The sequence below is a fragment of the Poeciliopsis prolifica genome, unplaced genomic scaffold, assembly GCF_027474105.1.
Source record: "Poeciliopsis prolifica strain line A6 unplaced genomic scaffold, Auburn_PproV2 SCAFFOLD014, whole genome shotgun sequence".
NCBI classification, from domain to species: Eukaryota; Metazoa; Chordata; class Actinopteri; order Cyprinodontiformes; family Poeciliidae; genus Poeciliopsis; species Poeciliopsis prolifica.
This window is the reverse complement of record NW_026562389.1, coordinates 10,317,456-10,333,929: the sequence shown is the minus strand read 5'-3', so window position 1 is coordinate 10,333,929 and position 16,474 is coordinate 10,317,456. Positions and strand designations below refer to the sequence as shown.

The following is a 16,474-nucleotide window of genomic DNA, read 5'->3' as shown; positions in this document are numbered from 1 at the left end:
CTGTATTTAGATTCAGATCTTACAGTTTATTTATTTAGTTACATGCATTTATTCAGATCCAATTTTGCTTATTTGCATAATTGTTTATTTGTAGAATTACACCATTAAAAAAATTTTTTTTTTTTTTTACTTGTAAACTACCTTATGTAATCTTAGTTATTTGGTCATATTAATTTTTAAAATAGTTTTAATAAAAATTTTGATTTATTTCTTATATAAACTGATATATTTAGAATTCATCTTTGCTAAACATGTTTCCAAATTTAAAAATATTTTTATTCTTCATTAAAAATTCCAAACATTTGTAGTGTTTTGAATTAAAAAATATATATTTTTTTATAAATTTTTGTTAAACATGTTTTCAATAAATATATTTTTTTATTATTCATTTTTGTTAAATATACTTAGAATAAACTCATATTTTTTCACTAATCGTGTTTGTTCAACTCATCTCCAATAAAGTCATATTTATACATCTATATTATTCATGGTATTTTTCATTCATTAATGCTAATATTATCCTTTTATTAGATGTACAGAAGTGATTGTTTTCTCCAGATGCTGCATGTTTGGCTCCGTCAGCGTCGAGCCGAGCTGGGAACAAGCTCGTTTTGGCAGCGGTGCTGCCGTCCCACTCAGGCAGTTGCTAAGAGCGCTGTGGGCGGGTGGGAGAGGAAGGTGGGCACAGGGTTAGTCTCAGAGCAGTGAAAGCAAAGAGCTGAGAGCAAGCACGAAAAGTACGGATAGAGATGAAAAATCCTCTTCGTTCAAACGCAATTTCAAAGCGCTGTGCGCTCCAGCCAAGAGCCACCGGCACACAAAGAGGACTTTGTCCCAGCAGCAAAGACTCATGGGATACGAGACAGAGGAAGAATGCCTGCTGCCCGGCAGAAAGCTTAGTGTGAATGCCACGAAAGGCCCGTTCAGTCCCACTCTTGACATGCATCCTACACAAACACCCAGCATCTCCTCTGACCTTTCTGAAAAACACGGCAAAATATGAGCAGCAGGATCGAGTGGCATGTCCTCCATCTGCGTTAAAACATGCGACGGTAATCCCACTCACAGGGAAGCTGTACAGGAAATGTTTTCCACGCCGCAGCAGAGTCTGAGATTCAGTATGCAGGGCGGCCAGCAGACAGGCCGGGAACGGGGACCGGCCTGAATGCAGAATGTCACCCCGGGGGAGGTTCATTCAGGGCTCTGTATTTATACCCAGGACATCCAGTCCTGCCATGTTATTAGGAAAACCGAGGCAGATGAAAAGTTAACAAACACCAGCTGTTTGGAAAACAACCTGAAATGAATGAACTTTCTGAACTCTGCAGGTACAAGCAGACATCAACAATATGTACCATATGTCTGCATCAGACATCTTGTTTCCTTTTAAACATATTCCAGATTAAACTGGGGTAATTTAAAATCTTAACTTTCCAAAACACAAATTTTCTGAGCTGACCTTAAAAATCCAGGTATCTCAATCCAACCTGGACATAAAGGTGAAAGTTTGATCTGAAATGGGGGAAAAAATAATCTGATTTTGGGAAAATTAAACCTTTTTCAGACTCTGCATAAGTATCTAAGTAATCTCTGTAATCCAGTTTGAGGAAACATTTGATCCTGGTAGAAAAAGATGGGATTGAAACAGAACATGCTCATCAAAACGAGGAGGGGTCATGTAGCCGCATGGACACGCAGCTGACCCTGCAGCGTCCATCTGACTAAACAAGAGGATTTGCATCCAGACAGAAACTTCCCTTGAGGGCAATTTTGTTTCCCAGAGAGAGGAAGACGGAGAGAAAACCAGCAGGACACAGGGTGAACCGCGTGCCGCTCCGTTTGCTGCCTGCAAGGCAGATGGCTGCAAATAACGGAGGCCACATCCAGCAACAGTTACAGATTTTACATTTTCACCTCCAATAAAACCCAAAACATAAACAAAAGAAAGTTTAACACGTTGATATTCGACCTGCTTGGGCACATTTAGTCAGAAACTTTACTGAGTTTAGTGTATTTTTGATGCAAAAAACCAAAACATTTGAGCATAATTGATTTAATAAATAAAAAACTGAAGTGCGCTGTGCATTTATACAAACTCCCCTGAATTGATGCTGTGTAGAAATTGATGCTGTGGTTGTAATTACAGTCTCAAAACCTTTGGGACACATAGAGAAATATTTCTCCAGTCTTCTTTCCAAACCAGAATAAAATAGATCATCCACCCTTCCTTCCCCAAACTTTTTTACATATCTAAAAATGTCTAATATATTTGAAATTTACATTTTACTCAATTCTAATAAAACAGTAAGAGATTTTTATGTTTGACTCTGATTCAAGTGTAATTTCTGGAGGAGAAATAACAAAATGCCTAATGTATGCATGAGAAAGACATGCAGAAATGCTCCACTTATCTTCTTTAATTTACTGCTGGTGCTTTAAACTTGGACATAACTGGATGTTAAAACCTGCAGAAGAAAATGCTGGTTTCAGCTTTTTTTTCAGTTTTTCAATGGAAAAACTGCAATAAATTTCCATAACAGAACAATACTAAAGATAAAATACTTTCTCTCATCTATTTCTCTTGGGAACTATGTGCTTGTTTACCGTATAGTTGAAAATGTTTCTACATCCCTCATGCTAAAATATTTTGCCTTTATTTAGTTCAAACAGTAAAATAACAAGTAAAATGCACAGTAACATAAAACGTTTTTCAAAAAGTTAATTGAGTAAATGTCAGTAAATGTCAATCTCAGCTCATTTAATCGCTGAGTAAAAAAATCAGGAAAGTTACCAGTGAGCTTAACGTCTGTGGTCAGACCAGCAGGAGTCCATTACATAAGACAGCATGCAAAAGTCTGTTTACATAATAAAACAAATGAACAATTTGGTCTTTTCCGACGCTGTTTGTTGTGGCTTTTCACAATGCATTTCATGAATGCTTTCATTTCATGGCGGTTTTTACGACAACCGCTACGTTTTTATTTTTTGTTCCACCAACACCAGCAGGCCTGTTGACTGCTAACAGAACGTCAGAGTCCCACAGGTCCAGGCCAACAGTGTCGCCTTTTCCATGAATGGATGATTAATGTTATCGTTGTCAACAAGCCGCCGTGTTGTGGGTTCATAGTCCTTGCTCAGCAGTCTGACTTGAGGGAGAGATTTTTTAGAAATTAAAACATGGCTCCACTATTCGTGTTTGACACAAATGTACTACAGTGATGCAAAGCTCTGGACTTTGACTGGGTCATTATAACAAATTAACAGGTGATGATTGTTGATGTAATCAATTGCATTCTAAGCTTTGAACAGTTTTTCAGCTTGAAGGTGAAACTCCATGCAAATCTTGTCTGCCCTTTAGCAAGTTTCCTCCAGTGACTTCTATTTTTGCATATCTTCTGGTTTAGCATAGCTACTGCTTTAGCATAACTTTCATTTTGTGTAAAGCTTCCGATTTAGTATAACTTCTTTTTTAACATAGCTTCTGTTTTAGCGTAGCTTCCATTCCAGCTTTTTCCTGTTGTGTTGTGGCTTTTGCATTGGGTTGACCCTTGTGGGCCACCATATATGTTAAACTGTCAGTGAGACTCAAACTCGTTCAGGAGGAATTTGCTCAAAGTCAGTGACTCAATTCAATCGGCTTAAATAGAAAACATTTTACCAGTTGGCATAATAAATTGTAATTAACATGTTGGGATGTACGCAGTTGGCATCAGATCTGTTAATATGATTAGATTGAACTGACATTTTTTTGTCTGTAAACTGGATCATTTGTTATGCGAGTCATTTTGAGACCACATTTGATACATAAATATAATAAGTAGACGTTGACTTATTTTCTCTGGATTTTTACTAATTGGACAACTTCAAAAGACGATTCATTGATAAATGTACGAAACAAAAAGTGTTAACACAAAAGCATGCCACACTTTCCAGAATATTTTTTTTTTTGGGGGGGGGGTCACAGAAAGTGTAAGACAATGTGGGAGAATAAACTTTTTTGGTGCCAATAAACATCTTATCTTAACTGATTAATCTCGAAAGATCATAAATAAACTGAGTAAAAATGGTTTATCCTGCTAATGACATATTTGTGAAAATATTAGCTGTGATTTTCTCAAGATGCAATCAAAGAAGCAGACAAAGGAATAACTACAGTGTCGGAAACAAGATAAACCTAAAAAGAAAATGAATCAAATTCTCTGGCATTAATCCAGTCACAGATTGGATTTATGTCCTTGAGAAATCCCCCTCATCATCGGTGTGTGTACACATGAAAATCCAGTTCTGGCATGTTTTGGTCTTGTTGTCGCATCACGTGCGAGCGGACGTGTGTAAAATTATATCATTTTCTGGAAACGTCAGAGCTCCGTCTCATTATTGGATTTGACAGAGGGGCGAGGGCAAGCTAAGCCATTACACAGTGGAATAATGTCACGCAGTTGTGCAATCAGAAAACTGCTCCAGTTTTTCTCTTTCCTGAACTACAAGCTATTTTAATGATGCAATCAATCTGTGATCGTTAGCCGCTAACCCATCGACATGTTATGGTCATTTTTGACTGTTTTTGTCTCATTTTCAAGCATGAAAAGACTCACCCGGTAGTTAGATTGATATTTTATGTTAATTTCTTCATATTTATCTTCCAGTTAACCCATCTGCTCCACGTTCAGCCTACTTTGTTATATGATAATTAAATGTGCCGCACATTTAGTCTTCTACAAATTAAATATAGAAACACAAAGATCAATAAACTTTAAATCCTAATACACATTTAATACTGAAGCTGGAAGATGTTTTAAATATCCAAAATAAACAAAACAACAAATAAAATTAACTCTGTCAACAAAATTAGCCACAGTAAAAAGGACTAGTTGAGACCAAAACACCAGACTGAAAACTTTCATCATCCAGTTTTTGGTACAAAAAGAAAAGAGAAAATTTATTTTAATTTATTATGCAATTAATTGAGTTATTGCAATAGACTTATAAAGTTGGCCAAATGGAGCTAAAAGTTTAACTTTATTTCGTCTTTTTTGCTGCAGTGCACGGAGTCTTTTGGCTGATTAGCTCTTTTTTTGTTGAAGTTGCAATAACCGCGGCTGGAGCTTAAAATGCTCTTCACTCGTGATACTTTTAGGGACAAATGCTACGAATATATAGTGATGCAGGAATATATAGTGATGCAGGTATTAGATTGTCTTCATTTACGTTTCTTGTTTCTGTCCCTATAAATAAATGATAAAACAAAGTAGCTGGAGTAGGAAGAGCAGAACTACACACCATGTCATGACAAACTTTGGCTAACTGATGATAATCTTTGGATCATCTTGGTCTTATAGGCAAGTAACCGACGTGTGGAGAAAAAAAAAATCTCAAAGTCGTTTCCCTTTTGTACTTGAAAACTCTGAATACTTGTTGAAATGAATTTAACTTTAAATCTACAAGGAATGTGATCCTGAAACTCATACTGTATTTTAATGGAATATAATTAATCCTCTCTGCAAAGGTTTGCTGCATTAGGTGAATAAAGTGTTCTTGCATTGTTATTATACCTTTAGCAATATGTCAGCAGACAATGGGCTCAAAACAACAATATCTTGATTTAAAGCAATAACTTTTGGGACAATTTATTATTCAGTAAAATTAGTTACTGTGACAGGCCAAGTGTTTAAGTTGTTAGCTGTCGACTTCTGCAGGTGAATTACACCTTTTTCTTCTCCCAGGTCGTATTATTCAAGCTTAATTTAAAGCTAATAGAAGTAAAACCACGTTGCTGGTAAGCTAATTTAACAAGGGTGTCAAATCACCTCAATGGCCGTTTCAACATTTTACATTTTTCTTTTACCTTCTCCCTATAACAGCCATTAGATGCAGTGAAATTCATTTTCCTGTGTCCAAAAAAAACGTGTCACTCAGCAGGACATGGCAGAGCTATTTCTGGCTCCTGACTGGACTCAGCAGCTTTATTGGGGGTCACAGGATGTTACGGGGGCATTTTGCTTGAAAAAGTGAGTAGCCTTCAGCAGAGAGAGGCATGAAACCTAATCAGCACTGACATGGAGTCCATCAGAACTTACCGAGAGGTTTGAGGATGCTGTTGCTGGCCTCGTCGTTGTTCTCTGTGTCCGACTTGTCAAGCTCGCTCCCCGTCAACTTCTCCTTTCTGTCCTTGTGGCCGGTTCTACGGCGGTGGCGCCTCCGACGCCGAGAGCTTTTAGGAACTCGCACTCCAATGTAAATAGTGTGGTGACCTGAAAAAGCACAAAAAGGAAACAAACTCATGAGATCTGAACATTCAGACCACATTAAATGCGCCATCATAAGCTTCATAGATGTTTTTGTGATAATAAATATTGATGCAACTAACGATTAATCGATTATTATGATGATTAATCGAAAAAATGACATAATTATCAAGTTTTTAATTCAGGCCTAAGAAAGATAGAAATACAATAAATTATTTTTGAAATAAAAAAAATATTTTATTGCCTAAAATTCAACACTATTGCATTCCTTTAGTAAATCAGATAATGATAAAACTTTTCAACTTGAGGAACTTTGGCTAAAATAAAAAATGTTTTTATCTTAAATGCACATTTGTTTCTTGTAAAGTTTAGTCTTCGTTGCCAGACTGAATAAGCTGCATTTTGTGTCTATACAATTCAGTTAATGATGAATGGATTACTAAATGATTTCATGACAAATCAAATCAATCATGTCATGTCTATTAACAAGATAAACGCTTTTGGCAATTACAGCATATTGAGAGTAAACGTGAGACTTATAAAAGGAAGAGGGAGTAAAAAAGAAAACTACATGCATAAACCACCATTTCTCACTGAAGACTTGAGACAGAGCAGCAGGGAAATAGAGGTGGCAGTACCTTGTCAAAACAAATACTCTGACAGAAAAAAAGTGTCACATAACAAAAGTGACGCCACGACTGTCTACTTGGCTGCAACCCCCTATATATGTTTATATAATAACAAAGAGAACATGCAGCTTTATATATGGTTAGGTGGTTTAGGGTCAAAGAGTTAATGTTGCATTTTGATTCTCAATAGAAACCTGAGATAATGGCACTGAAATTCCACACAGTCAGGCTTCTTGATCATGTGAGTTGTTTTTAATTATCTGGGAAGTTATCAATTGCTTTGACCGCATTTTGAGGTATTTCAATCATATCTCGCTCAAAGAATATAATTTGTTTTTCAAACTTAGACAGCAATTTGTTTGATAAATGAGGAGAAAAGTCTCATAAAACTGTCAAGTTGACAAGTTTTTGTTAAACACAAACTGAAAGTTCTTCGCCACAAGACAAAACCATTGCTAGCAAAGCTAGCATTTGCTTTCCTGAGCAACAGTTGCTATGCTAAGTACCAATCACGGTAAACATGATAAATATAAATACAGGTAAATATAAATACAGCAACAAGTCAGTAAATTTCTACAGGGTGTATTAAATAACTACTCACATTTTGTAATAGTAAATTGTTGTATGAGCTGTTTTAGATGTTGGAATTTGGCTCTCGAATGCTTTGAGTGGCTGTTAGCTTAGCAACGGCCATCTGCTGCCTGTTAGCTGGACGTTAGCTTGACTTTCTGGATGGTTCAAAACTCCCCAAAAACCACATAAAATATTTAAAATATAAATATGTATAAATAACTTTGTGTAAAATATTCTTTGCTCACTTATAGTTCATTTTAAAAATGCTTTCTGCTGCGTAACTCAAACTATTGTTAGCAAAGTTATCAAATGTACAAAAAACAAAAAAAATAATTGAATCTGGGAACCAAAAGCCAACACAACTTTGCCAGTTTTATGTTGAGATCAGTTCTTCAACATAGTTAATTGAAGTAAAAAATTATTTTTAAGAAAATATAATGTATCAGAACCATTTTAAAACCATTCTTTTAAAAAAGGAAAGATTTATTGACTTTTCACAAAAAATGCTAACGGCTGAAAAAATTTATATTTTGGTAACAGTTTCCAACACAGATCTGGAAAAATAATCAATACGAGCTCAAGTTTGCTAAATTTAAAACTCAAGTATGGAAACTTCTGTAGCCAAGAGAAATTAAATAAAGATCCATCCATCAGGGTTTCAAACAAGTTATTGGAAATACATTTTGTCTTTGGAACATCAAAAAGTAGCGAAACAAAAGAGCATCAGTGTCAAATGTCTCCTTTTGGACCAGTTGGAGTAAAGCCGAGCCAAGCACTGCAGATGACCCCACAAGCAAGTGACTGAACCCCTCAGCATCAAACAATGATCTGTCTTGGAGCACAATAGCCTTCATTATTCGCTCAAGGCACAATGTCCTGGTTTTTGTTTGTTTCGTTTAATCCATCAACTGTTTACCATAAACTCTCAGTCTGAATGATACAGAGGATGCAAGCACGACATTACTGCTAAAAATCCAATCAGGAAAGATACCTGTGTTGATGTAAAAAATAAAAACTGGTGGATGTTGGAAGAAAACATCGAGAGATTTGCCAGCATCGCCCACATCAGAACTGCAACCTGGCGGGTTTTGGGGTCAACAAAAGCGGCCCGTGTCGCGTGTTTACGGGACAACATGAAAACACAAGATCAGCCAAGAAAACTCCTACCAGCATCTTCTGGCAAAAAAGCTGAAGAATTAATTACAACTAAAGCTCAGTTTGTTAAAGTTAAGCTAGGTATGATAATTATCCACGCCTTAAAAATAGGATCAAACAGGCAAATAATGCAAAAAGATTTTACGCCTTTTGCTGTTGCTCAATGGTTCAAAGTCCTTTTTCCAAATGAAATTAGTTTGCATTTAATTTGGAAGTCAAGGTCTCAGCGAAGAGGCACCAATGTTGCCTGTTGAGCGAAGTTTCCACCATCAGCGGTGGTTTGGGAAGAAATGTTATCCGCTGGCATCAGTCCACTTTGTTTTATCAACTTCAAAGTCGGCTCAGACATCAACCAGGAAATTTTACAACCCTTCAATGTTCCCTCTACAAAGTCATCATGACGATGACTTTGCTTTCCAGCATGACTTGGCAGCTGCTCACGTTGCCTAAATCACCAAAACCTTCAAAAACACAGAGCCATCGATACAGATGTGGGACAGAGTTTCACGGCCAGGCTAAGACATTTCCTTATTTTTATTTACAGAATGCAATTCTAATATTCCGAGAGAAAAGTCATTATTAAGAGAATAAAGTTAAAATAATACAAGAATAAAGTTGTAATTTTGTGAGAATAAAATTGTAGCAATACAGGCATAAGTTGTAATAATATGAGTGTAAAGTCATAGTGATGTAACAGTAAAGTTATAATAATGCAACAATACAGAATTATAATTATTACCAGAATGAAGCTATAAGACAATAAAAACAGGCAATGGCATGTAAAGTTTTAATATTAGGACGGAGGCATCATTTGTCAAGACTGAACATCGTGAAAGACGGAGAAACAGAAGAGAGGAATTAAAAATAGTTGAGCCAAGTTTCTGGACAGGAAGATTTGCACGCTGCCAGAGCAGCTTTGTCAAACGACTTCCTCCTCTCCTTTTAGGAGGTGGATGAAAAACAGCCTGTAAGCACACACTGAATAAACCTGAACATTTTCTGGGAGGTTTGTGTAGCTTGCTGGGTTTTCCACCAGAGGAAACCGTACGACCCGATCTCCTAGCTACGACAACGGCACTGGGAACTCCCCAGACCAGAAAGGAGGATGGCGACGCACCACAGACCCCTGACCGCATACCAATGCGAGCACCTACCAAAGATACAGCTAAAAATGTGACAGATTAGCCGACAAAACTAACAGAGACAAGTCAGATACAACAGTTTTACATCTTCCATATTTGGTTTTAAAAGGGATCTATTATGCAAAATTCACATTTTGCACATATTTTGTAATCAGTCCAATCAGTTTTTGGCAATAACTGATGTCTTTTGGGAAAATGAGACGTTTCAAAAGCCTCAAAAACCTTGTGTTACCTAGCAACGCTGTGTTGCTAGGTAACACAGCACCGTTACCTAGCAACCCCAGCGGAACTCCAGCAGGTTACCTAGCAACCCAAGCTGAGCTCAAGCATATTTGGTTACAATGGCTGCAGGAAAGATAAATGTTTGGTTGTTGACTTTTTTGTTACTTGTGCAGGAGCCTTCACTTCTGCTTTTCAGACTAGGGCTGTATTTCTTAAATTTTGTTTTGCTCTTATTTGTGCCCAATGAAAATGAAAGGAATTCTGAATGAGCGCCATTAAGGTTGTTTGCATTTCAAAACAGAACTGCATAAAGAGGATCTTGCATCCCACACAGCACTCTGTGAGTACTGTGTCTCTTTCCCATTCTGACTGAGTCATCTTTATTTCTGTATCAACTGGACCCTCTTAAGGATGACTAGCAGCGCACTCTTCTGGATGGAGGCCAAACTACAACACTGAAAGAAGGGCTAATCGATTGGAATAACCCATTAATTGACAATTAATTATAAATTGTCTTCATCCCTGATTGATGAAATTAAGCTACTACTAAAAATACAGGCTTTCTTAGAGGTGGCAACAGGTTTAGGGGTTGCTGCATGTACAATTAATACACTACCAGATTTTTTCTTCTTTCTTCCCGTCCTGCCGGTCTCTCGGGGGATTAGTGAGGTAAACACTGGATCACATGCTCTGCGTTCTACATCTTCATCTTGCCAGCTCATTAAATAGGTGAAGACCAGGCCGTAAAGTACAAACAGGAAGTGTGCCAATTTGGCACTCGTTAAGAGTCTCAACATTCATCCTGCTCCAATCGATGAATGACTTTCCTTTGAAAAGACAATACCAGACTTTTGAAACCTACATCATTCAGCAGATTGAAGGTAAAACTGCTAAAACAAGGAAAATTAGAGTAAATAGGTAAACTCACCTTCTACCTCCTCCTCGTCGCAAAGGTGTTTGAGTAAGGACGCCCCGCGGTCCACCACCGCCTCATCCTCCATCCTGTAGTAGTAGAAGAGGAAGAAAGACTGTTCACACTTCTCCTCCAGCGACAGCGTGGAGCCATAGCGCTTTGGCTCGTTGACATGCAGTGAGTTGGGACAGGGGCTCAGTCTGGTGCTGCTGGTGGCGCTCATCTCCGCCCATTAAAGAACCATAAAACACCAGCAAGTAAACAAGCCCAACTGTACGAGCGCGTGTGTGCCGTCCTTGACGAGGGCTAAGTGCGGCAGGTATAATGTTGTGGCTTTAATCTGGTACAGCAGGGTGAGGGAGAGGACAGGAAGTCCTCTAATTGAGTGTGATCCACAGAAACGTTGGTGTTGCTCCAAATTAGACTCCAACCTGGTCAAGTCAACAGCATCCCTCCATCAGAGATGCTCTGTCACAGCCAGAAAATGTCAAATAAAAATCAATGAGCGTGATTAGCCAGGCACCCACACATACTACGAAGCCTCTCCATCTGTTGCTAATGCTTACAACACCCTCCACCTTAGAAACAAGTGGGCCATCACATGTCTGTCTACTCATCCGCCCTTACGGGATTATGCTGGCTTTGCTTAAGTGACAACACACACACACACACATACACACACACACGTCCAGGAGAGTTTCTCTGCTGCTTTCTGAGATGTCTACACACTCGTTTGAGCTCAAATCAAACAAACAAACCGGGCTGTTTCCCAACAAACTTTTACCAGAAAATGATGAAAATGTTTCCATTCTTGCTTGCTAAAAGAAGATTAGCTTTGTGAAAATGCCCAATGAGGGCCAGGCGGGGCAGTAAATCAGAAACAAACATGTTTCTATTGGCATGTGATCATTATCAATAGATAATGTGTTCAATAATTCAACTGAACTCCAAACCAGAACCACACAGCATTCTGGGAGATGTAGGCAGAGGAAAGTCCAGCCAAGAAAGGTTGGTGGAGCAGATCTCAGAAAAACAAATTAACAAATACATAATCAAATTTAAAAGCTTGCTGATTAAATATTTAGTTAGAAAGCTAAATGTTTAGTTTGAAATTAAGTATTTAGTTTACAAACTAAATAATTTGCTCCTATTATATATTTAACTAGCAAACTTATTATATATACAGCTCACTAAATAGTTAGCATCCAAATATTTAGTAGTTTGGCTCAAACCTAAATACTTTAGCTAGCTAAATACTTTTCTCAAAGTTAAATATTTAGCTTCAATTTAATAACTAAAGATTTTGCACCAAATTACATATTTAGCTATTCAGCTAAAGGTTGAGAGTGAAGTAAATATTGACTTAGAAAATTAAATGTTTAGTTTGAATCTGTGACATTTTAGTTACTACTACGCAAGTGACTCAGGGGTCAAAGGTCAGAAACTGTGCCATATTCAGATATGAATTTAAATTTTAGAAGTGACTGCTAAACTTCATCAATTCAATATCTTTTGCTGCTGAATACAACATTCTCCTAATAATATAAAGAAAGTTACACATTTAGCTATTATTATAACTTTTACACTTTTTCATGTCTTGGATCAAATGCATATTTTGACTCTCAACTAAATCACAATTATGAACTGGAATAAATCTATAAACTTGAGTGTTGATATTGAGTTAGATTTGAATGTTTAAAAAAATCCTCTTTTTCTTTTCTTAAATGAGAAACATGATTTTAATGTGAAATTAGAGACTAAAATCAGAGGCTCGTTTGTCTCTGAGCTTCACCAGCGCCAGACTTTCTTCTACCTCCATTGCCATCTATGGAACAAGCAGGGACATGACAGCAAAAGCTCCCATAAACACAGAAAACACAAAGAAAAACACGTTCATTTCTTCCTCTTGATAAGTTTACTATTATTCAGTGTTTTTCCACTCAGAATTCAAAATGATAAAAATCTGGGAAAAAAATTATTTTAGAATAGAAAATGTTTATATTCAATTATTTTTTCCAACTAAAAGACAAAGTTGGATCTTTTCAGATTATTTTTGTAATAAAACAAACTAGATTTAGGTAAAGCCAATGAACTGGTTTGTTGGTTGCAAGTTTGAGAAAAAATCCCTCAAAGTTTTTTTCAGAACTACAGTTAACATAAATATGTTTTAATAAAAATAATAAAAATCTAATAATATCTGACCTCAAGTTTTTACGACCTTTGTAGAGAATAACTATTATTCTCTTTTTCTTTCATAATAAGTGACAACGCTCAGCGTTTCTGCTTGTACACTTCTGATCTTGCTTGAAACGGGGTTCTGTTCAATAGTCAGGAGTAGTAAATATCTTATCCGATAAGATAATATCTTATCGGATAAGATATTATCTTATCCGATAAGACTTTCCTCTGACAAAACAGATTTGTTTTCATTACAAATCTGTACAAATGTAGAAAAACACAATATTGTAATTGCGATTTGATTGATGCCTTTAATTAGCTCTTGTTGTTTTTAAATCAGAAAAACAACATTCTAAACTTTATGTGCAATTTTTCTTTTTGACAAAATATGTTAATGAACAGAAACGTCTTTGATCAACATTTTTAAACTGATGATGAATTTATCATTAATATCAAAACCATTAAAACCATCTTAAAACCAGAGCTGGGTTGTAACTACTTACATTTATTTTTTTTTAAAGTTACTTTAAGGAGTATTTTTACTGCGCTGTACTTTTTACTTTTATTTCAGTAAGTTTATTATGAAGTGTTTCTGCTCTCGTTTGAGTAAAATTTCTGGATTTTCTACCCACTGAATGAAAGACAAACGGCTGCAGTTTCTGTTAAAGTTTCATCACTTTTATTGAAAGAAACTACTTTGCAAACATTTTATTGTTATTTTGTTGTTTCTTATATGAATTATTGCCATTTTTGTCCTTAAAATACCAACATTTCTGATGATGTAATTCTTAACTAGATTATTGATCATTTAATCAGTAACTCAATACTTGAGTAAACTTTTTACCAAATACTTTTTTACTCTTACTTGGATTCCTACATTTTACTTTTACATGAGTAAAAACGTGTTGAAATAGTGCTACTCTTGGTTTTTGGGTCCTCTGCCCTCCTCTGGTTACAAGCAACCTTGTAACAGCCTTTTACTTTGGATTCATCGCTGTAAATCAACTGATATCTCTGTTTCAGTTTGCAGATAACATTATCTGAGCTCTGGCTGGATCGGTATCAGCCTGCATGAGGCTCAGCCTGTTCAAGCTGGAGGCGGTGCTCCCTGCTCCCAGCCTGTCAGCTGTGTGACCACAACATGCTCGGCTTCATGATATCTGCAGGAGACACGTGAACGCTACGCAGCGGAACGACTCATGTTCTCCAATGTGGTCTGCAGAGGTCGATGCCACAACATGAGTGGGCAAACAGGTGCATCTCTCTGGATCATAACGTCATCAAAAAGTAGAAAAATTAACATAAAGTGAGTTATTTTAATGAAAAATTTAGATTTATTCCTATATTAAATCCAGCACTACTGCTTAATAAAGAGATATATCATTGCAAATTCTGGTTTGGGGATCCTTTTGCATAAATTACTGCTGACTAACGATTATTTTAGTAAGCAAGTGTCCTGAAGATTAATTGCAGATTTATTTAAATTTATCCACTGGAGTCTATTTATACAGTATCAAACACATTAAAATGTGCAAATAAACAGTTCAATTCCTTAAATAAGGACATAAACATTTTATTGCATTTATTTAGTTAACAATTGATTTTTTGTAGCAAAGGATCCATCAGCAGCTACAAGATAAACAGTTTTAAAACTCGGCTATTTCTGCTTTTCTTCACGTCAGTACAGTGTAGAGCTGACCAATTGATTAATAATTGGATAGAAACATTTTGTTTAATGAGATTTTTTTTTTCACAGATTTTGAACTGGGCAAATCTAAAACAATACCATTTGTTCCAGATAGAACATATTTAGAGTTGTTGTCTTTCATCTTAAATGAAAAATTTATCTATTTTTGTACAATTTTGGCTTAATTTCTGCTCTGAGTATGTCGTTAGTTCAGCAAATGGCCTTTGTTTGAATCTACAGACTCCAGCTGATGATTAATAAATTACTAAATTACTTGGTGATCATTTCAACAACTGATTCATTAAGATTAATTTGATTAATTGATTCAGCTCAAACCTCTTATTCTTCATAAACTCTTTTTGAGTTTTAGGTCATTTTGTAACTCAAATTCTGTTTTTTGATCTACAGTCCTCTCAAAGCTGCAGTTATTTCTCATGCATTTTTAACCACATTTTTCCTTCCACTTAACTTTTTATTAACACACCTGGACACAGCCTGGTTGACTCGTAGTGACCTTGTGGATCATGAGTGTCCTTAGCTTTAATGATCAAACTTAACAGCAATGAACACTTGGAATAAATTCCTCATCTCAGTTATTTAAATTTCACTTTTTGAAATGTATTAATAAAGCTGAATTACTCAGTCAGTTTATTGTAATTTATCATCAAGTTAGATTCACCCTTCTATCTTTAGTTTTTACAACTAAATCTCTGACAAGCAAACATGTAATTTTAGGGTTTTTATGGAACTATATGTGTGTTCCTGTTGTTTTGACCCACGTTTAAATCCTTTTACCAGAAGAAATGATACAAGCCTATTTTAGTTTTTATGTTCTAGTTTGAAGCGGTTCATGTTTTACCAGTCACACTTTAACCAAGCTGACCTGAATCCGTGTAGATTGGTGAGAAATTGATGTAAAAAGTCATAAATAATTAATCTTACCGTTTATATTTGCATCCTGAAGACTATTTTTAACGTTGCACCTGATTTCTGAGGATTTATTCCTGCGGCTTTATTTGAAATTGAGCAGATTTGCATGAAGGTAAAAAGAAACACTTACTTCTTGCCACTCATCTCTTCAGGTCTGGTTGCCCTCCTGCGCAGAGCGGATCACTGCAGCTGGTGTTTGACCTGGCTTAGACAGAAACAACATTTTTTTTAGCTTTTACGTGCTGAAGCTCGACTGCAGAGCGGAGGCTTCATTAGAGGAGATGCTGACACTCTGCGTTCTGCAGAAAGAACTGCAGAAAGCCGCGTCACACACGCAGAAATTGGATTAAAAACGGAGTCCGGCTGCGCTTTTACGCGCAAGTCTGTTTACATCTGACATTGTTCCAATCTGGAACACAACAAAACTGAAAAGGATAGAAAGAAAGTGAGAAAATATGAGTCTGTCTGAGCGCTGGAAGCACCTGCCAGGCCAGCAAGTTGTGTGAAAAATGAAGAGAAACTCACGGCCTCAGGAACTTTGTCCAAACTTATCAATGTGGAAACAAAACCCCGCAGTCTGGCTCTGATTCTCAGCCTTCTGGAGAAGCCTAACTCCGGAGCGCCGTGAAGTTTGTCTGAGTCATTGCGCGCCGACAGTCAGCGCTGCGCGTCCTGAAGCGGCCGCCGCCTCCTCCTCTATCAGCCGGACCATCCTTCCGCCTGCGCCACTCCTCCGGGGGGAGGGAGGAAGGAGGCGGCGGGCTGCGCCACACACTCACTCACCGTTTCCTCAGGTCCCT

General features: G+C 36.9%; 1 protein-coding gene across 8 annotated transcripts in view; it reads right to left on the bottom strand.

Moving 5' to 3' along the window:
• The window catches only part of slc4a4a (solute carrier family 4 member 4a), a 48,602-nt gene extending 32,128 nt beyond the window's left edge, over positions 1-16,474 (bottom strand). For 3 of the 8 annotated variants that reach the window (XM_055039220.1, XM_055039221.1, XM_055039222.1), the window contains exons 1-4: positions 16,200-16,472; positions 15,805-15,875; positions 10,895-10,968; positions 6,078-6,251 (exon numbers count right to left, since the gene is read on the bottom strand). In XM_055039220.1, the coding sequence (XP_054895195.1) occupies positions 6,078-6,251; positions 10,895-10,968; positions 15,805-15,818 (262 nt within the window). In that variant the 5' untranslated portion in view covers positions 15,819-15,875; positions 16,200-16,472. Of the gene's footprint in view, positions 1-6,077; positions 6,252-10,894; positions 11,382-15,804; positions 15,880-16,199 lie in introns of those variants that run through there. The other 5 variants (XM_055039219.1, XM_055039218.1, XM_055039217.1 and 2 more) reach the window with 4 other exon arrangements.